The 19,271-nt window shown below is 53.2% G+C and overlaps 2 protein-coding genes and 1 long non-coding RNA gene across 7 annotated transcripts; 2 read left to right on the forward strand and 1 right to left on the reverse strand.

The window, feature by feature from the left end:
* MRPL43 (mitochondrial ribosomal protein L43) lies at nucleotides 1-3,741 on the forward strand. Of its 2 annotated transcripts, XR_001881426.1 has the most exons (4): nucleotides 1-168; nucleotides 296-402; nucleotides 534-860; nucleotides 3,700-3,741. XR_001881426.1 is itself a non-coding variant. In XM_017851767.1 (3 exons), the coding sequence occupies exons 1-3, from the start codon at nucleotides 38-40 to the stop codon at nucleotides 773-775; spliced, it is 480 nt and encodes a 159-aa protein (XP_017707256.1). In that variant the 5' UTR covers nucleotides 1-37; the 3' UTR covers nucleotides 776-1,253. The 2 variants fall into 2 exon arrangements, 1 of the variants encoding a protein (XP_017707256.1); XM_017851767.1 differs by lacking the exon at nucleotides 3,700-3,741 and having other exon boundaries at nucleotides 534-1,253.
* SEMA4G (semaphorin 4G) lies at nucleotides 1,894-19,108 on the reverse strand. 3 transcript variants are annotated; one of them, XM_017851766.1, is made up of 17 exons: nucleotides 19,027-19,108; nucleotides 15,611-16,117; nucleotides 15,371-15,519; nucleotides 15,038-15,100; nucleotides 10,651-10,749; nucleotides 9,997-10,090; nucleotides 9,745-9,858; nucleotides 9,367-9,536; nucleotides 9,114-9,283; nucleotides 8,361-8,505; nucleotides 8,009-8,231; nucleotides 7,660-7,775; nucleotides 7,352-7,527; nucleotides 7,130-7,191; nucleotides 4,178-4,681; nucleotides 3,157-3,708; nucleotides 1,894-3,023 (listed from the first exon to the last, which is right to left on the reverse strand). In XM_017851766.1, the coding sequence occupies exons 2-16, from the start codon at nucleotides 15,732-15,734 to the stop codon at nucleotides 3,383-3,385; spliced, it is 2,535 nt and encodes an 844-aa protein (XP_017707255.1). In that variant the 5' UTR covers nucleotides 15,735-16,117; nucleotides 19,027-19,108; the 3' UTR covers nucleotides 1,894-3,023; nucleotides 3,157-3,382. The 3 variants fall into 3 exon arrangements, with proteins under 3 accessions (XP_017707255.1, XP_017707254.1, XP_017707253.1); XM_017851765.1 differs by lacking the exons at nucleotides 1,894-3,023; nucleotides 3,157-3,708 and having other exon boundaries at nucleotides 4,019-4,681; nucleotides 7,367-7,527; XM_017851764.1 differs by lacking the exons at nucleotides 1,894-3,023; nucleotides 3,157-3,708 and having other exon boundaries at nucleotides 4,019-4,681; nucleotides 18,691-19,093.
* On the forward strand, nucleotides 3,947-9,452 carry LOC108515121 (uncharacterized). 2 transcript variants are annotated; one of them, XR_001881427.1, is made up of 3 exons: nucleotides 3,947-4,037; nucleotides 4,169-4,231; nucleotides 9,374-9,452. It is a non-coding gene; the product is annotated as an uncharacterized LOC108515121 (long non-coding RNA). The 2 variants fall into 2 exon arrangements; XR_001881428.1 differs by lacking the exon at nucleotides 9,374-9,452 and adding an exon at nucleotides 8,737-8,777.
* Nucleotides 19,109-19,271: the final 163 nt, after the last annotated feature.

Here is a 19,271-nt window from a genome sequence, read left to right on the forward strand (position 1 = left end):
CGCCGCTTAGGCTCCGCGGCCTCCAAGCTCTGTAGCTATGACTGCTCGCGGGACTCCGAGCCGCTTCTTGGCCAGTGTTCTGCACAACGGACTGGGTCGCTACGTGCAGCAGCTGCAGCGTCTGAGCTTCAGCGTCAGCCGCGACAGCGCCTCGTCTCGCGGCGCCAGGTGAGCCAAGGGAAGTGCGCGGGCGCGGGTCGGGGTGGGGTTGGGGATGGGGTGGGGGTGGCAACGACTCCCCAGGTAGGTCGCCCCCAGTCAGGGGTCATACTGCTCACTCTCCCGGGTCCTTTAGGGAGTTCGTGGAGCGGGAGGTGATCGACTTCGCCCGACGGAACCCAGGGATCGTAATATATGTGAACTCGCGTCCGTGCTGCGTGCCCAGAGTAGTGGCCGAATACCGTGAGTGGGGCCGGGCTCCGGCTGGAGGGCGGGATGGGCTCGGCCCGCTAGCCTCTCTCTCTCCTGGTCGCACTGGCCAGCTTCCGCCCACTCTCACCCACTCTCACCCACTCTCACCCCTTTTCTGCCAGTTAACGGGGCTGTGCGCGAGGAGAGCATCCACTGCAAGTCGGTCGAGGAGATCTCGACGCTGGTGCAGAAGCTGGCCAACCAGTCGGGTTTGGACGTGATCCGCATCCGCAAGCCCTTCCACACTGACAACCCTAGCATCCAGGGCCAGTGGCACCCCTTCACCAACAAGCCGACCACTTTCCGCGGGCTGTGCCCCCGAGAGGTTCAGGATCCTGCCCCAGCCCAGGTGCAAGCACAGTGAAGAGTTGCTCCACCAACTCCAACCCCAGGCTTTGGACTGTTTCTCCAGTAAAGGTGGTTCTTTCCCTTTGGGATTCCAAGCCCAGGTAAATGGAACCCATCAATGGGCAAGTTGACAGAGGTTCTGCTTGGGATAAAGAAGAGCTGCCTGTTTCTTTCCAGTGCCTGCTTCTAGGGGCAGTGACCTTGTGAACCCCTAATTTTTATCAGTTAGCATCCCTAAAACCTGAGATGAGGAAGACTTAAAGGGTTTTACAGGGCCCTTGTTTTTTAAATCCAAATTGATAATAATTATATCTCAAAACACAATGAGAGGTCTGAAGGCTGGCTTCTGAAGAATCCCTGATGTCTTCTTGGTACAACCACTGAGCTATGGAGAGCTCTGCTGTGATGGGCTAGGCACTTTATATCTATGTGAATGTGTGTGTGTACAGATTTATAAAACTGAGGTTAATAAACTTATCCCAAGTCACATTTCAGGTCTGTCTTCAAAATGTGTGCATATGTTCAGCACAAGCCTCAGTTTTCATTATTTCAAAACTAGACGCAGAACATATAACAACCGTCAGGTGGTTAGTATTAAAGGCCAAGTAATTAATCTAGGCCTGACCCCTGAAAGGGAGAGGGGAGTTATTCCCTGGCTAACAAGCTTTCTGTGGTCTTAGCTATACATCTCCTTCCCCCCACGTCCCTCTTTGTGCAGAAATAAAATCCATGTCCCCTGAGCCAGCTGGTGGGGGGTGCTGAGAACCTTGGTGAAGGGCAGGAAGGCTGATTAATATTTTCTAGTCTTAGTTTAAAAAGGGGGGATGGTGGGGAAATGAGAGCCAGAAAATAAAAATCTAGAAATCCTCGTAAGAATTCTTGAACCGTTGTCATTTTCTTGTCATGCCCTAACACCATGATCAATGAATAGTGTGAACCTTAATAAAGAGGCCTGTGTGCCTGCCAAGGAGTCTGGATGGAAGCAGAGGATCCCAGTCTCCTCTGCACATAGTTGTATTGGGGAGCAGAGCCAACCCTGGAAGCAGACATCACTGCGGCACCTGTATAGGCTCAGGAGCCTGTCCCCTGGTGATCAGGGCTGGGCCCATCTAGATGAAGCAGACTACTCATAGCTGTGGGGAAAGAGGGTGTTTATTAACCAACGGCAGGGGGAGAAACTGAGCCCAGGCTCCCCACTCTGTCACATGCCTGTTCCACCCACCTGGTGGTAAGTGGGGGCATTCCTAAAGAAGTATAGCCATTCTCACAATAAATACATTCATTGTGGGGTGGAGGTGGGAGAGTTTGGGTGAAGGGCAGTAAAAACGCGTGGGATTCCACGTTCTCAGCTACAAAAATAACAGTCATCCTCACCCGAGGGGAATGGGGAAGCTCAGTCAGAATTGATTGTCCCATATAGGCCTAGAGACTTCAGAGGCCCCTGGACCTTGAAAGTGCCCCGGTGAGGTAGGACAGGGGTAGGAGCTAAGCATCCAAACTCCCAGCCACTGCCCTTTGCATAGTTCCAAGAACGGGCTTCATATGCCAATCGAGACATCAGATTTCTCCTCCCTTTCCCTGCTGTAGTCTAGGGGAAGCAAATGCTTGATTCCCCCAAAAGAGAGGCTGGCTCATTGAGTGCAGTGTTGGTCATCCATCCTAAGGAAGGGCCTGTGAGGACAGCTAAACGGGAGGGGGATCTCCCTCTGAAATGTCCACGGACCAAACCCAACAGACACAGGTCCAAGGCAGCACGGGGAGGCTCAGAGGTGCATGTGAGTGGAAATGTAAGCACATGTGTGATACAGGTGTGTGTTGCCACATGTGCATGGGGATGGGACATGCCTGGAGCTCTGTCTCTGATACTCTTGACAATGACCAAGGAGAGTGGGGAGGCTGATTCACAAGGGCCACACAGGAAGGGAGAGGAGGGGAGTGATGCAGTCTTACCTCCCCCGGCTGGCCTGTTCCCAAGCTCTTGACAAAGAGGTCACCACATGGGGCTGGGGAAGAGGACCAGATAGGATGTGGCAATTGGGAGGGTACCCCAAGTCCAGAAGCAGGGATGAAACAAGAATGCACCAGGAGAAGGTGAGGGTAGGGGCACTGCAGCCCAGCCGATAAACATTCTTCCACGTGTGCATGTGAATATACGCAGGGCTTAGGTGGCTGGCAGAGGTCTTGTCTGGTTTCAGGACCATCCAGCACACAGGGCCATGCAGAGGGTGGTGACATTGAGCCCATATGGACCTGCAGAGCCCTGCCTGGGAGAAAGAGAAAGGGTTTGGGCAGATGAATGGAACAGGAGGATGGAATCCTCGCCTCTAAAGTGTTTAGGTTAGGGGATAGGAACTGGCTCTGGGTCTGCAGGGCACCTGATCCTGAGGGAGCACCTACCTCTGAGGAGCACCGATGGGCCTGGGCTGCTCACATGTGGGTCTGTGGAGACTGAGGAGGGGGCTTTGGCTGGGCCTGACTGGCCAGCCCTACAGGGACATCAAAAAGTTGGGAAAAGGGCATAGAGTCGGGGGAATGAAGGTAGGGTGGCTGTGTTAGGGAGGCAGTGGCCCAGCCTGGGACAGACAGGCTGGCTTGGGAGAGCATTTGTTCTGGGAGACTGGGCTCAGACAGAGCTCTCATCTAGCTGCTCCACGAGCTGTGTGTGCTTCCTTTTCTCCAGGATGCGGCTGAGTTCCTCAGCGAAGGAGCAGGGCCCTGCTGGTACTCCATTGTTGCTCTGCCTCAGAAGCACATAGCTATTGCCATTCATCCTTCGCAGCCGGCTGGGCAGTGCCACCAGGCCATTGGTCAGCTCAGCTGGTGGCAGTGGGGGCGGTGGGGGTGGTGGGGCTGGGGCTCCCTCCCCAGGGATGATCTGGAGACAGCTGCCCTCCAGGCCCCCAGCCCCCTCCTCCTCATCGCCCTCATCTTCCTCTCCAGGACACTGGCCTGAGACTGTCTGCAGTTGCACGGCAGATCCTCCTGCCCGGCTGGCCCGACCCAGTGAGNGTAGGGTGGCTGTGTTAGGGAGGCAGTGGCCCAGCCTGGGACAGACAGGCTGGCTTGGGAGAGCATTTGTTCTGGGAGACTGGGCTCAGACAGAGCTCTCATCTAGCTGCTCCACGAGCTGTGTGTGCTTCCTTTTCTCCAGGATGCGGCTGAGTTCCTCAGCGAAGGAGCAGGGCCCTGCTGGTACTCCATTGTTGCTCTGCCTCAGAAGCACATAGCTATTGCCATTCATCCTTCGCAGCCGGCTGGGCAGTGCCACCAGGCCATTGGTCAGCTCAGCTGGTGGCAGTGGGGGCGGTGGGGGTGGTGGGGCTGGGGCTCCCTCCCCAGGGATGATCTGGAGACAGCTGCCCTCCAGGCCCCAGCCCCTCCTCCTCATCGCCCTCATCTTCCTCTCCAGGACACTGGCCTGAGACTGTCTGCAGTTGCACGGCAGATCCTCCTGCCCGGCTGGCCCGACCCAGTGAGTATTTCCGTCGGCGCCCTCGTCTGCCTTCCCGCAGACAGGCCACATAGAGGAGGGAGGAGGCCAGGATGAGACAGAGGCCACCAAGTGCGGCAATGGCTAGCACATAGAGCAGTCTCACATCAGGTGCCAGCTGTGCCCCAGGTGTGTCAGGGGCTTTTGGAGCTGGGGCAGGAGTAGCTGGCCGGACCACAAGGCTATAGGAGGCCAGCAGGGTGCGGAGGCCATTTTCCTCAGCATAGCAGCCATAGTTGCCACTGTGCTCAGGCTGTGCATCTGTCACCAGCAGCCCATCCACGCCCACACGGTAGCCACCCTGTCCATCGCTCAGGCCCATGCTTCCATTGAGTAGCCACAAGGCCCGGGCCAGGTTGGATGGCTGGTCACAGGGCAGGAGGACATCATCACCCCGGAGCACAGAGCGGGTCTTCAGTGGTGGTGGTGGCCCTGTGGGGGTTGGGGGAGAGGTCAGTACCAGCCCATCTCAGGAAGGGATTAGAGATGGCAAGCCAGACTGTTGACTGCCAAGTCCCTGGCACCAAGCGCAGAACCCGGAATCACCGTGACAGCTGACCTAGGCTCTGTGCTCATGCTTCCATGTAAGGTTCACGTTGGCCCTTCCCAGGAAGCAGGCAGTGCCCTTTTCCATTCTCTCTCCATTCTCTCATCCTCTCCTGTAGTTTCACTTTCTGCCATCTGCCAGTAACTCCTAGTCTCTCCCTCAGACTTCTCTCCTGAGTGCCAGACTTGGATATCTACCATGTGCTGGGCATCTCCACATGAGGTCTCTTGGACACTTCAAAGGCCAAAGCTTTTCTCCCAAACTACGCCAGGTCCTTTCCTTGAATTGCCACCACTATGAATGGCACAACCAGCCAGACAGTTGCTTACGTCAGAAACCTGGGAGTCTCCCTCCTCTTTCTTGTTTGCCTTTTTTTGTTTGTTTTGTTTTTTTGAGATGGAGTCTCATTCTGTCACCCAGGGCTGGAGTACAGTGACGTGATCTCAGCTCACTGCAACCTCCGCCTCCCCGGTTCATGCAATTCTCTTGCCTCAGGCTCCTGAGTAGCTGGGATTACAGGCATGTGCCGCCATGCCCGGCTAGTTTTTGTATTTTTAGTAGAGACAGGGTTTCACCATGTTGGCCAGGCTGGTCTTGAACTCCTGACCTCAAGTGATCCAACTGCCTTGGCCTCCCAAAGTGCTGGGATTATAGGCATGAGCCACTGTGCCCGGCCCTTCTTCATGTTTGTACCTAACTCGCACGAAGATTCGGTTTCTGGCATCTATCTTAGACCTGTTGATCTCTCTCCTTCCATGACTCCTGGCCCACTCTGGCCCCATGTAATCCATTCTCCAAGAGAGGTATTTTAAAAACACAAATCTGATCTTGCCACTCTCCGGCCTAAAACTCTTCAGAGATTTCCTGTTGCTTTTCGGATAAAGACCAAAATCTTCAACATGGTCTTTGCCCACTTGTCCAGCCCATTCTCCTGTCACTCAAATGTGCCAGCCTCCCTCTGCCTGCTGCTCCCTCTGCTTGCATGTCACCCCATTACCCCATGTCGTCTGCTTGCCTGGCTAACTTGTGGGAGATAGTATAATATAGTATAGTGACCAGAAGCACAAAGTCAAGTCAGACTGCTTAGGGTCAGGTTTGAATTCTTTCTTCCTTCCATTCCTTCCTTTCCTTCCTTGCTTTCTGTCTTTTTCTCTCTGTCTGTCTGTCTGTCTCTCTCTCTCTCTTTCTCTCTTTTTTTTCTTTTTTTTTTTTTTTGGAGATGGAGTCTCGCTTTGTCACCCAGGCTGGAGTGCAGTGGCCCAATCTCAGCTCACTACAACCTCCGCCTCCTGGGTTCAAGAGATTCTCCTGCTTCAGCCTCCCGAGTAGCTGGGACTACAGGTGTCCGCCACCACTCCTGGCTAATTTTTTGTATTTTTAGTAGAGATGGGGTTTCACCATATTGGCCAGGCTGGTCTCGAACTCCTGACCTTGTAATCTGCCCACCTCGGCCTCCCAAAGTGCTGGGATTACAGGCTTGAGCCACCGCACCCGGCCCTCTTTCTTTCTTTCATGAGGTCTCACTCTGTTACCCAGGCTGGAGTGCAATGGTGTGATCTTGGCTCACTGCAACCTCCACCTCCTAGGCTCAAGTGATCCTCCCATCTCAGCTTTCCAAGTAGCTGGGACTACAGACATGTGCCACCATACCTGGCTAATTTTTGTATTTTTTGTAGAGATGGGGTTTTGCCATGTTGCCCAGGCTGGTCTCCAATTCCTGAGCTCAAGCAATCTACCTACCTTGGCCTCCCAGAGTGCTGGGATTACAGGCGTGAGCCGCTGTACTCAGCCAGGTTTGAATTCTGGTCCAGTTTCTTAATAGCTGAATAAGTTTGAGCAATTTACTTACACTCCCTGGGCCTCAGAGAGGTCCCTCATGGGGATAATAATAATGGTACCTTTCTCATAAGAATGCTGTGAGAATAAATGACATCATGCATAGAAGTATTTAGATCAGTGCCTGGCACACAGTAAATACTTAATACATCTTAGCTATGATGATTAACTTTTGTTCTTCAGATATCAGCTCAGTCATCTGATCTCCCTTGGGGAAATACCCATCACGTTCCTGAACCCTTGTCATCCACTACTTGGCTATAAGCTCTAGAAGTGACAACACACTTCACATCTTGAATGTGTTTCCTACTTTATAATTCATTTGGGCAGTAAATGTTTGTTGAGCACTTACTCTGTGCCAGGCTCTGCATTTGAGTCATCCTTACCAAATGCACACAGCCAAAGCCACTCAGATACAAACGTGTACGTACACATAGCAGTAAATGGCAAAGAGGAGAGGCTGTGCAGCTAGACCCACACTCGTATGAGTCACTTACCTGTATCCCTGCTGCTCTCACAGCCTCGATTTCCTCTCTCTATGTCCTGTATCAGTGCTGTCCTGGGACAGAAGATCAGGTTTTATGAACAAGGGGAACTGGGTTTCAGTTTCCCAGTGACAGGGTAGATAGGTCTGTTACCAATAACTAGCCCCTGCACTCCCCCAGGCCTTCCTCCTCCACTCAGGCCACATGTGACTCTCACCCCCCACCACTTCCCACCTGCTTCCCTGGGACCTGTTGGCTATGGTGGTGGCTGCCATGCAGGCATGGGTGCCGGGGTCCCAGCCACAGTAGGGGTCTCGGGCCAAGATGCAGTCATAGCAGGATCTGTAGCGGGAGCAGCTGGAGAGTGGTAGCTGGATGACTCCGCTAGGAGCCCCCACATAGAGGCTGTGCTGGGAGCCAGATAGGACAGTTGGTCAGCAATGCCTCCACTCAGACTTACAGATACACAGCCTCTGCCCAACCTCCCCACTCCCTCCTCCTATTTCAGCAAGCCTATATTAAGGGTCACAGAGAAGGGTTACCTGCATTAGAGAGATGACTAGATTTTCCACAGACTGGGGCTCCCTGAACACTTGTGTCTCTTCAATAATGTGCATCCCAGAGCCCAGGACTACGGCCTTGTGGATCCAGCCATCAGCTGGCATGGAAAGAGCAGAGAGTCAGACCCCAACTATGGGATCTGTTCTCAGCACCCTGCAAGAGGCCTAATAGGAACAGCTCAGGAGTCATGAGGTGCAGAACAAGGACTCAGCCAGGAGCAGTGGACCCTCAGGACATTGGGAACTCCAGATTAGTCATGGCAGGAATTAATGGATTCAGAAGCATTAGTGATCAGGGCCAACAGGGATCAGGGATTGGGATCAGAAGCACCTGTGCCCAGAAAGAGCAGGTCATAGGTGGGTCCAGCAGGCGTGGTGACAGGTGTCCCTGTAAGGTGTGTGTAGCGTACATTGCGCTTGAGCAGCAGGGGCCGTCCACGTGTGGGCACAACGGGCCGAGCCATCAGTGGGTGCAACTTTACAAAGTCCAGGACCAGGGATGGCAAGTCTTGGGATGAATTGTAGCCTTGGCTGCGCAATGAATCTGTGATACACTGGGGTGGGGGACAAAGGTGGTGAACCTCGGGACTCCACCACCTGCCTGCCCTCTCCACAAGGCCAGACTCACTGACCCTTCCCTGGGCTCTGTCTGCTCAGCACTGGTCCCAGGCCTGGGCACTCACCGAGCCAGGCCGGGGCTCAGGCACCCCACCCTCATAGCGACCCCAGCGCCGGGAACCATCCTGGTATTCCATATAGGGTCCTGCAAAGACAGCCTGGATCTCTGCCAGGTCATAGCGGCAGATGGCTGAGGCCTCCAGGGTCTTCCTAGGAATGGGACATAGGGCAAGGGGGGCGAGTTACACAGAGTCAAGCTTGCCCCCCAACCCATGCTCAGCCTGAAGCTCACTGTTACCCTGGCCAACCCCAGCTATAGTCCCACAGGGCCTCTCCTGTGAGTCAGTGGACCACTGCATTCATTCTCTGGCTCTATGTGCTTGATGTGCTTAAAATTCTTGATTCTCTAGCTTGATGTGCTTAAAATTCTCACTTTGCCAGCACTTTGAGAGGCCGAGGCCAGTGGATCACGAGGTCAAGAGATCGAGACCATCCTGGGCAACGTGGTGAAACCCCGTCTCTACTAAAAATGCAAAAATTAGCCAGGTGTGGTGGCAGGTGCCTGTAGTCCCAGCTACTTGGGAGGCTGAGGCAGGAGAATCACTTGAACCCGGGAGGCGGAGATTGCAGTGAGCTGAGATCACGCCACTGCACTCTAGCCTGGCAACAGAGCGAGATTCCCTCTTAAAAAAAAAAAAAAAAAAATTCACTTTGCAGCCAGACCTCCCCACAGTGGATCCTATCTCATCTTCACTGACCTCTGCTCCAGCCCCTATGCTGTCCCCAGTTCCTTGCCTCCCCATTGTCCCTGCACTGACCACTGTGTGCTCAGCGTGAAGGCTGCATAGAAGTGTGTACGGCTTGAGGTTTCAGCATCCAGGCTGCAGACCCCACGCAGTGTCTCATACAGTGGAATGTGGCAGATGAGACGGGCTTTCAGGAAGGATGTCCACTTCTTCTGCAGGATCTTCTTCCCTCCCAGGTCTCCCTGGGGAGGTAGGGGTATGGGTTAAGGGGCCAGGGTCAGAGGTCCAACCTCTATACCCATGCCCCAACATCAGCCCTATCCACCTTGCAGACACGAGCCACACGGGCCACACGGTGACTGCTGCGGCTCTGAGTGAAGCTGCCAGAGCCCTCCTCAGTGGCACGCTCCGTGAAGAAGTAGTATACCTTGTCGTCGTCACCCACTGCACTGGCCTTGCTCTCCCGCACGAGGACGGAGAACACAAACTCAGCATCTGTGGGTCAGGCAGTGTGAGAGGCTTTTGAGACAGGCTGAGGACCCCTTTCCCCCACTCTGAGGCCTACCCGTCACTTGACAACACACAGGAATGGAATGGACAGGCTCACCTGGGGATTTGGGGGTGGGGTGGTCAGCTGGCCAAGGGAGTAAAAATGAAGAAATAGTCCCCTACCCCCCATCATCCTGTGCCTCATCCTCCTAACCATTGAGCCAATGCATTGGTGTCTCCTCAGTTCTCAGGGAGTGTGGGTGGCGGCTCCGACGGATGTCGGGAATGCTCCGGAATTCATACCGAGTGGCTGTGTAGAGGCCTCCATCTGGCGTGGGGACATTCCAGGCATGAGAGACATGTCATATACAACAGGGCACATGACATATACATGGTGGCAGGTCCTAGAGATGAGATCCACATCCTAAAAACATCATGCTTGTGATAGGGAAGAGGGCCTGCTTACCAATGATGAGGCCCGTGAAGCCACGGGCTGGGTCGTAAGGACACTTCTCCTTCCCCTCCTCAAAGCTGGTTGGCAAGGTGAAGGCCTCAGCATCCTAGGGAACAAGGGACCAGCAGTAACTGGTTCAGAGGACAGGTAGGAACAGTGGGTCCAAGTCAGATCAATCTGGGGTCAGGGATCAGCGATCAGGGCTAGGGGCAGGTTGTATGGCAGATGCACCTGACAGCAATAACTTAAGCATCCCCTGAGAATGACCTTATGGCCTAAAAACAATGTATGTTTGGAGTTCCAAATCTGCAAGTGGCCAACCCAGAGATTCCTTATCTATGAAGAACATATGAGCCCCTAGCCCCTCCTGTGGAACACATGCCATCCAGGGGATCAAGTCCCTTTGTTTTGGGTTAAATGAAGTTTGCCAGGTGGAGATGATTAGGGGGAGGCTGCTAAGTGAAAATGCTATATAAACTGCATGCTTTTTACAAAGGGGAGTGGTTCTCCAGTGCAGCCCGCCACCACAGGACTGTCCTGTATGGAAGTCCCCTTAATAAACCAACCGTCTCCTTCACTGGCTCTGAGTCTCTTCTTTGGCATCTCGAACATGATCCCATCCCTAATGAAGTCAACAGAGATCTGGCACCACACAGGTATACTCACAATTGCTGCACAGAGGGGCTGGAAGGCGTGAGTCCCACATGCATAGAGATGGGTGGAATTGAGCCGCTGCAGGAACCGCACATGGTTAAAGCACTCCGTCTGTGGGATGAGGTGGAGAGGGCTGTGAGCCCTCTGCCTGACTAGAGGCCTCCTCCATTAGTCTAGCTTGTAGTTTGGCTCTTGTCCCTACCCACAGGACAAACGGTTCTTTCCAGGATACCTGTGATCCTTTTCACTGCTCCAGAATATTTCCTGGAACTCACTCTCCTTGGCCTCCCAGTAATAGGACACTATTTCTCTCCTCTCTCCCTCAGATTATCTGACACCACTTTGCCACTATCTCCTGTGTCTCTTGCAGTTCCCTCCACCCCTGGTTCAAGAGCTGCCAGGGATTCCACCATCCTGAGGTGCTTCTCCTCTCCCATTCAGCTCCTTCTCAGCAACTCTTTCTATTCTTGGAACTCCTGCCCTCCCCGCTGGGGTGATACAACCAAATCTATCCCCAGATGCCAGCTCGCTCTCCACCTGATATCCCAGGGATGCTTTAAACTCACCTTGTCAGAAGCCAAGTTCATCCCCTCCTCCATAACCTACATCTTTCCTAAACCTGTTTATCCAGTCTTTCCCACCTCACTTCATCCATCCTACGACTCAACTTAGAAGCCAGGAATTATCCTTGCTGCTTCCTACTTTCTCACCCCCACATTCAGTCCCTCTCCACAATTAATTCATTGTCCTAAATGTCTCTTGACTTGGTCCACTTTGACTCCACCAACAGCACCCAGTCCAAATGACCACCATGACCTCTTCCTTAGACAACTGCAGTTGTTACCTGATAGCTCCTCCCAACCTTCTCTTTTATAAAAATGACTTTTATAACAGCTATTTATTCAGTCAACGATGATTACATGTACATAGTATAAAACTCAGAAAGTACAAAGGGGTATGTTATAAACAAGGAGTCTCCCATTTATCCCTGTCTCCCAGGTTGCCTGCAAAGAAGACTGCTGTTACTATTGTCTGAAGTTTCCTTCCAGAGATATTTTACCAAACAACACACTTTTGCTACTCTCCAACCACTTTCCAAGGGATATTCTAAAAATGTAAACCTAGTCAGGTGTGATAGCTCACACCTGTAATCCCAGCACTTTGGGATACTGAGGTGGGAGGATCACTGGAGCCCAGGAGTCCAAGACCAGCCTGGACAACATAGCAAGACCTCATCTCTGTGTGGTGGCATGCACCTTTAGCCCTAGCTACTTGGGAGGCTTAGGCAAGAGAATTGTTTGAGCCCAGGAGGTCGAGGCTGCAGTGAACCACTGCACTCCAATCTGGACAACAGAGTGAGACCATGTCTGAAAAAAAAAAAGTCAAGTGGATCACAGCACTGTATCGGCTCATCAGTGACCTGAGCATAGAGTCCCACATGCTCCTAGCCCTGTGTGATGGGACTCTGCCCCTTCCTCTGGCCTCACTCACCCCACTCCAGTCACGCTGGTCTTCTCTGCCTGTCAAATGCCCTCAGCTACCAGTCTCTTGACTCCTTTGCCATGTTAATGATTCGTCCTCTTGCCTGTTACCCAGGGTTTAAATCCATACAGGCCTCTTTGTGTCTCTTCCTGCTCCCTCACCTGGTACAAGCCACTGGCATCTGTCCCTCCTCTCCATAAGCCTGCTCAGGTCCCTTCCTCTGACCCAAATGATGCCCCAGCCTCCTCACTGCTTTTCTTGCCTCCAGACTCACCCTATTTTCATCCATCCAGTGCCTGGGGCCAGAAAAATATTCCTAGAGTGGTGTTTCCCCAAGAGGTTTGTTTGTTTATTTATTTATGTATTTATTTTTCTTGAGACGGAGTCTCGCTCTGCCGCTAGGCTGGAGTGTAGTGCGTGATCTCAGCTCACTGCAACCTCCACCTCCTGGGTTTAAGAGATTCTCCTGTCTCAGTTTCCCAAGTAGCTGGGACTACAGGTGTGTGTCACCACGCCCAGCTGATTTTTGTATTTTTAGTAGAGACAGGGTTTCACCATGTTGGCCAGGCTGGTCTTGATCTCTTGACCTCGTGATCCACCCGCCTCGGCCTCCCAAAGTGCTGGGATTACAGGCCTGAGCCACCGCGCCCAGCGGATGTTTACATTTTTTAAAGGGGGGTAGGGAGGTATTCTCTGCTCAAATAACTTTAGAAACCACAGGTGAAACCTATCTTTACTGGGGTTACTTCCTAGAGCCTGAAGGATGTTGCTGTGCATTGGGGGACTGGGCATGCAGTGTTTCCCAAACTCATTTGACATCTAAACCCCTCCTTTGAAAATTAGTGTTCCTCAGAACATGCTTTGGGAACTGTTCTATAAAGCCTTGCTATCCAAAGTGTGGTCTGGGGACCAGCAGCATCAACTTCACTTGGGAGCTTGTTAGAATTGCAGACTTGGGCCCTTCCCCAGACCTACTGAGTTTGGCACCTGCATTTATAATATATTTGGGTGATACATTAAAGTTGGAGCCTCTAAAATATCAAATTGTGAGAGTGTTCACTGTCACAGAATAAAACCCAAACTCCCAGCTGGGCATCTGTGGCCTTCTATGACCCGGTTCCACCTGCCTCCCCAGCCCTGTTTTCTACTCGTGCTGCACCAAGAGGCAGTCTTTGATGGAAGCTCTTGGAGATGCCTTTTTAAATGCAGCTGTCCCAACACCACCCCCGGCCCACCTTGGCCCAGTGGACCTTGGGAATTTTTTTTTTTTTTTTTTAATTAGAGATGGAGTCGAACTCTTGGGGTCAAGTGATCCTCCTGCCTTGGCCTCCCAAAGAGTTGAGATTACAAGTGTGACCCACCATGCCCAGCCCAGGGTTGTTTATTTTGTAAAAGCTCTCCAGATAGAGCCATTACATAGCCAGATATGGGACCCTTGGAGACACCCTATTCTTTTTTTTTTTTTTTGAGACGGAGTCTTGCTCTGTTGCCCGGGCTAGAGTGCAGTGGCCGGATCTCAGCTCACTGCAAGCTCCGCCTCCCGGGTTTACGCCATTCTCCTGCCTCAGCCTCCGGAGTAGCTGGGACTACAGGCGCCCGCCACCTCGCCCGGCTAGTTTTTTTGTATTTTAGTAGAGACGGGGTTTCACTGTGTTAGCCAGGACGGTCTCGATCTCCTGACCTCGTGATCCTCCCGTCTCGGCCTCCCAAAGTGCTGGGATTACAGGCTTGAGCCACCGCGCCCGGCCAAGACACCCTATTCTTTAGCTGGAAAGGGCTGACGCTTCATTAATGCCTCTCCATGGAATACTGGGTATTTCAACTATTCCTTGACCAAAGCCTCATTTTTCTCATCTGCGAAATGTGGGATAATACCATTTCATAGGGTTATTTTAGAATTAACTGAGATAATAGCTAAATCAGCACTTACTATAGATGGTCCCTGACTTAACAATGGTTCAATTTATTATGATGGCTTTAATGGGAAGTAACCCCATCCTAAGTAAGCATCTGTAGAGGTTACTTACTGTTTTTTGTTGGTCTGTTTTTTTGAGACAGGGTTTTGCTTTGTCGTCCAGGCTGGAATGTAGTAGCTTAATTATAGCTCACGTAGCCTCAACCTCCCAGGCCCAAGTGATACTCCCACTCAGCCTCCCAAGTAGCTGGGACTACGGGTGCATGCCAGCATACTTGGCTAATTTTTTTTTTTTTGTTTGTATATTTTTTGACACAACAGGTCTTGGTGTGTTGCCAGGACTGGTCTCAAACTCCTGGACTCAAGCTGTTCTCCCACCCTCAGCCTCCCTGAGTTGTTGGGATTACAGATGTGAGCCACCGCATCCAGCCTACTTATTGTTAGGATGATTATTTGGGATCCCAGAGAAGATGAAGATGCCATTGCAGGACAAGCTAGTAGGCCACCAGATGTTTGAATTAGAAGTACTGTGCCCAGATGCCAGGTGCAATGGCTTACATTTGTAATCCCAGCACTTTGGGAGGCCAAGGTAGGAGGACTGCTTGAGGCCAGGAGTTCAAGACCAGCCTGGGCAACATAGCAAGACCCTGTCTCTACAAAAAATAAAATACTTAGCTCGGCGTGGCATATGCCTGTGGTCCTAGCCACTCAGGAGGCTGAAGTGGAAGGATCCCCTGAGCCCAGGAGTTTAAGGCCACAGTGAACTATGATCATGTCACTGTACTCCAACCTGGATGACAGAGTGAGACCCAACCTCAAAAACAGAAAAAAAAAAATGCTGTGCCCATGGCTTGCCACTCTGGCAATGCTTACAATGTTTACTGTGGTTGCTGAGATTTACTGGCAGGTCTGTACCTACCCATCTGTGTCCCCAACAACCCTGGCATCCCTGATTGAGGAAGAAGAGGAGGAAAGGAGCTGGGGACAGGGCAGATGACATACCTGGTTGTTTTTCCCTTTTTGATGACATTTGCTTTGCATCTCTGGGGAGGCTTCCCAGTGGATCTAGTGGGGGCAAAGGGAATAGGCTGATGCATTGACCCCAATACCTATTACTCATAGGACCAGGCAATAGGACCCCACGGAGCTGGGGAAATTGGGGTGAGGATCAATTTCAGAAGGAACATTGAATGCAAGGGACACCTGGGCTGGGAAGGGCAGTGCTGTCTGACCGGGGGGCTATGGAAGGCTTGGCAGGGTTTTCAGGAAGTTGAGGTCCCAGGGAGCTGGATGAGGATGGAGACCCTCTGGGTGGTCCAGGTTCCAGGGCCTGACCTCTTTGTGAGCCCCATCTCCTATGTCGTTGGCACTGAGAGAGAACAGGGCACCTCGGGCTCCCACCAGCAGCCTTGCTGAGGCCTCCTCCAGGAGCAGTGTTGAGTAGTTCTGGGCTTGGCCCGCGAAGTGCCGGGTCCCAGAGAGCTCTGGGGAGAGCAGGTACAGTGAGTCTAGTTCTGGGGTGCCTTCCCACCCCCAGCCCTGGCTCCTGCTGCCTTTTGAGGTTGAGGGTCTAACCTTCATAGGGTATGGTCATCCGAGGGGTGGCATCTAGTTCTCTAGATGGTCTCCGCAGTGAGGGTCCCGGGACTGCAGTTGCTATGAGGATGCTCAGGAGGAAGGGCCACAGCCTCCCCCACATCTTCCTGGGGAGGCCCAGACTAGCAAGACCCCCAAAGGGAGCCAGAGTCACAGGTTGTAGGGGCAGGGAATGGGAAGGACAGTCACAGAGGTCAAAGTCCAAGGAAGTCACTTGGAAGGTCAGAGGTCATAAGCTCATGGGAGTCAAGGAATCATGGGGCCATGGGGGGTCCTGGAATCGGGGGGACATGGAGTCACAGGGTTGTGTGGCCATGGAATCCCAGCTAAGAGGTCAGAAGGAGGGAGGGGTCACATGCCTTTCTGCATCAAATGCAAACTCCATGGTGAGAGGGAGTTGTGAAGTTCTAGAGGGGTTGTAGGTTACTGATGGGGTCACCCTGCCCCCGACAGTAGAGCTAGTCCTGGTTTTCTGAGGTCCGTTTTCTGAAGAAAAAACAGGGGAAAAAAAAAACTCTTTGATCTGTATGTGGGTGGAAGATGGATGGCGTTACCCAGACTTCAGGGGGCACTGAAGGAAGGAGGCCCAGCATCCACAGAACGCCCACGACAGGATCAACTCACAATCATTCTGTCTATCCCTTTGCTCTGATGCTGGAGGCTGGGGTGGAACTTACCTTCCTTACAAGACCCTAGACACCCACAACCCGAACCCAAGGTCATGACCCTCTTCTGGCCAAGTCAGAAGCTCCGCTAGGCCCTCAAGTCAAAGGAGCTGGGGTTCTCTGAGAGAATGCCTGCTTCTCTCAACAATGAGATGCAACTCGGTCAGCAGCTGCCCCTGCTGCCTGCGGGGGTGCCTTATGCAGGAAGGCCTGACCAGAGAGGTTTAATGGGCCTTTGTTTATTTTGTCCTGCTTTCCCTTTGTTTTTTCTTTTCCCTGGCCTGAGAGCTCCCTCTGGAATTTCTCTTTAATTATAACTTCTCCTTGGTATTCCTCTCTAAGGGGGTACAAATCTCTGCCCATGCCAGTCTGTACTGCACCCTCTGGCTAGGCATCCACACGTGTCCCTACCTGCAGGTAGGCATTCACAGGCATTGGGGTGGGTACCTAGGGTCCCCCTGGTTGCACAGGTGTAATGTCTGTGCAGGAGGCTGTAGTGTGCAAGGCCAGTTGAGACATAAGCAATGTGAAGAAGGTAAATGATGGGATCCCTGAGCCCTTGGACCCTCCCTCAAGCCAACCAGTTGGGGAGGGAATGGGGGTGGGTGGTGGGCCTCTCCCAACCCCTGTAACAGGCCTCCTAATCACCCAGGGTTTCCTTGAAGAGTTCCTTGGCTGGGTGAGGTGTGGAGAGACCTAACCCATTCCATCTCATCTGTCACCCACAGGCAGGGCCAGAGGGTGCCACTGGTGCCTCCTCTCCCAGGTCAAATATTAACTATCTGGCCTTGGAAAGAGGGGAGGAATCAGGAACTGGCCAGAGGGATAACAGGAGCATTTATTCAAGAGGTAAAGGTCAGCACTGCAGGGGCAGAGCCCTGAGGGGGAGAGTCGATTATGAAAGGGAGAGAAGAGGATTCCTTGATCCTGAAAGGGTATAGGCTCCCTGTTTGGGAGCTGGGACAGCAGGAAGCTTCAGGCAAGCTGGCCATGCCCCACCCCTCCCTGTGGAGGCACACCTGTTTACCTTTGGGACCTCCTATTTGCTCAGTGCAAAAGGCATGTGTGTGGTGAGCACTATGGCTAGGAGGAACATGCCCCAGGTTAGAGGAGCCACTCAGTGTGGTGCATGTCACACTTACAGTTTAAGAGTCACATGGGTGACTCTAGGAAGATGATGTACATGTACATGGGTGCACACATACACCACATACACATTCCAAGGAGGGACTGTGAACCACATGGATTCACAGGGGTCACTCCACACATACACTCACAGGGAGGTTTGTGCACACATATGCTCACACAGGGCCACAGCCACCAGGTAATCATACATATTCACATGTGAAGTTGGAATTTACATGCCATCCATTCAGCAGTTCAACACAAGCCTCAGAGGTTGAGGAGAGATAAACCCACAAACATATGGGTTTCTGTCAAGACGCGTGCACCTATTCAACAGCGAGGGTCCTATCCATGCACATGTATGTGTGGGGACATGCACACAAACCCACTGATGTAGTGGGCCAGGCAATCATGTTCACAGAAGGGTCAAGTACATGTGTGTTCACACAAAGTCCTTGAACACACAACTACATCCATGCAGAGAGAAGCACACCTGCATACAGGGGTCCAGTTTTCACCATAGGCTTGGGGGCTGCTAGTGTCCACTAGGGTGAGATGCAGAGAAGAACCCTGCCTGCGTTCCTGAAAGTCCCAATTCTAAGGCCCAATTTCAAGTGTGTGTGTGTGTGTGTGTGTGTGGGCGAGGGGGGTGATGGGGGAGGTTTCTGACCTTGCATGGTCAGATGGGATGGGTGCATGAGTCAAGGCCGCTCTACAAGGGAGGGAATGGGAAACTAACCCAGGCAGGAGGAGGCCCCTAGCTTTAGCAAAGATGGAATGGAACGCATAACTTAGTACTCCTCCACCCCGATGTATATTGCAGTTCTAGAGGTAGGAGACGGGCTGGCGCTCTCAACCCCCACTTAACCTGTTGGGAGGGGGCGGGGCTAAGTGGGCAGGGCGGAGCATACCACCCCTCCCTTCAGTGGCGAAGCGGGTTTAAGGTCTCCTGTCCACGCCCCACACTCCACCCCAAGTTCCACAGTTCAGGTTCTTCCCCAGGGCCAGCCCCCTGAACTCTGATCACCTTCCCTCTATTAGATCCTGGGGTGGAGGGAATTGGGGAGGAGAGACCCTTAAAACAGGATCAATGGAGGATCAGCAGGCTCTCGACCTTCATCCCAGATGTCCACCTGCCTCGTGTAGGCGGTAACTCCCTCTGCCTAGTAGGATGGTGGTCTCTCCTGGCTTGAGAGAGCCCCTCCCCCGGTACCCCCTCCCTACAACATCCTGGACAGTCCGCGGTTCTCTCCCTTCGTCAGGTCTAACCTCAGTCTCTACTGCTGCAGCTCGAGGACAAGCTCTCCTTCGATCCCGCCGGACGCCGGGAGACGTGACCCAGATCCTGGGGAACACTGTTCGCCACGCGGACCCCTCCCCATGCTGGTCCCCGACTCCGCGATGGCCGGTCTGCACCCCGCGCAGCCCGAGGCCTGGCCCGCGCCCCTCTAGAGCCTTCATGCAGAATCGGGGGACTTGGCGGTGAGAAAGGCCTGGCCCAGCTTGGAGGGTAGAATGGACGTGGGGAAGGCCTTGCCCGACCCCCGGCCCGAAGCCCCCCGACTCAGGCCAGGCCGCCGCCCGCACTCCCCCCGCCTTGCTCACCTTTGCGCTCGGATCCAGGGCCATAGAGACACAGCGACGCGCGGCTCGCGGCACACAGCACCAGCTGGCGAGAGGAAGGGGCCGCTGCTGGGAGGCGGGCGGGGGTGGAGGCGGAGCCGGGGTGTGGGGCGGGGTCCTGGAAGGCGGGGCCGACAGGGTGGGGTAAGGGGAAGGTCGCCGCTCTCTTCTTTGCGCCCCCTGCTCTAGCACAATAGAGGCGGTTTGAGAGCGAGGCTCACACACAG

The sequence above is a fragment of the Rhinopithecus bieti genome, unplaced genomic scaffold (genome assembly GCF_001698545.2).
Source record: "Rhinopithecus bieti isolate Rb0 unplaced genomic scaffold, ASM169854v2 scaffold_31787, whole genome shotgun sequence".
NCBI lineage: Eukaryota > Metazoa > Chordata > Mammalia > Primates > Cercopithecidae > Rhinopithecus > Rhinopithecus bieti.

Excerpts from the sequence above, each read along its gene's own strand:
- MRPL43 (XM_017851767.1), top strand. The coding sequence starts at position 38 with ATGACTGCTCGCGGGACTCCGAGCCGCTTCTTGGCCAGTGTTCTGCAC. Across the intron at positions 169-295 it reads GCCTCGTCTCGCGGCGCCAG|GGAGTTCGTGGAGCGGGAGG; the intron begins GTGAGCCAAGGG and ends CGGGTCCTTTAG. Across the intron at positions 403-533 it reads CAGAGTAGTGGCCGAATACC|TTAACGGGGCTGTGCGCGAG; the intron begins GTGAGTGGGGCC and ends CTTTTCTGCCAG.
- SEMA4G (XM_017851766.1), bottom strand. The coding sequence starts at position 15,734 with ATGTGGGGGAGGCTGTGGCCCTTCCTCCTGAGCATCCTCATAGCAACT. Across the intron at positions 10,091-10,650 it reads AGCCCCTCTGTGCAGCAATT|GATGCTGAGGCCTTCACCTT; the intron begins GTGAGTATACCT and ends CTTGTTCCCTAG. Across the intron at positions 9,537-9,744 it reads ACCAATGCATTGGCTCAATG|ATGCTGAGTTTGTGTTCTCC; the intron begins GTTAGGAGGATG and ends CCTGACCCACAG.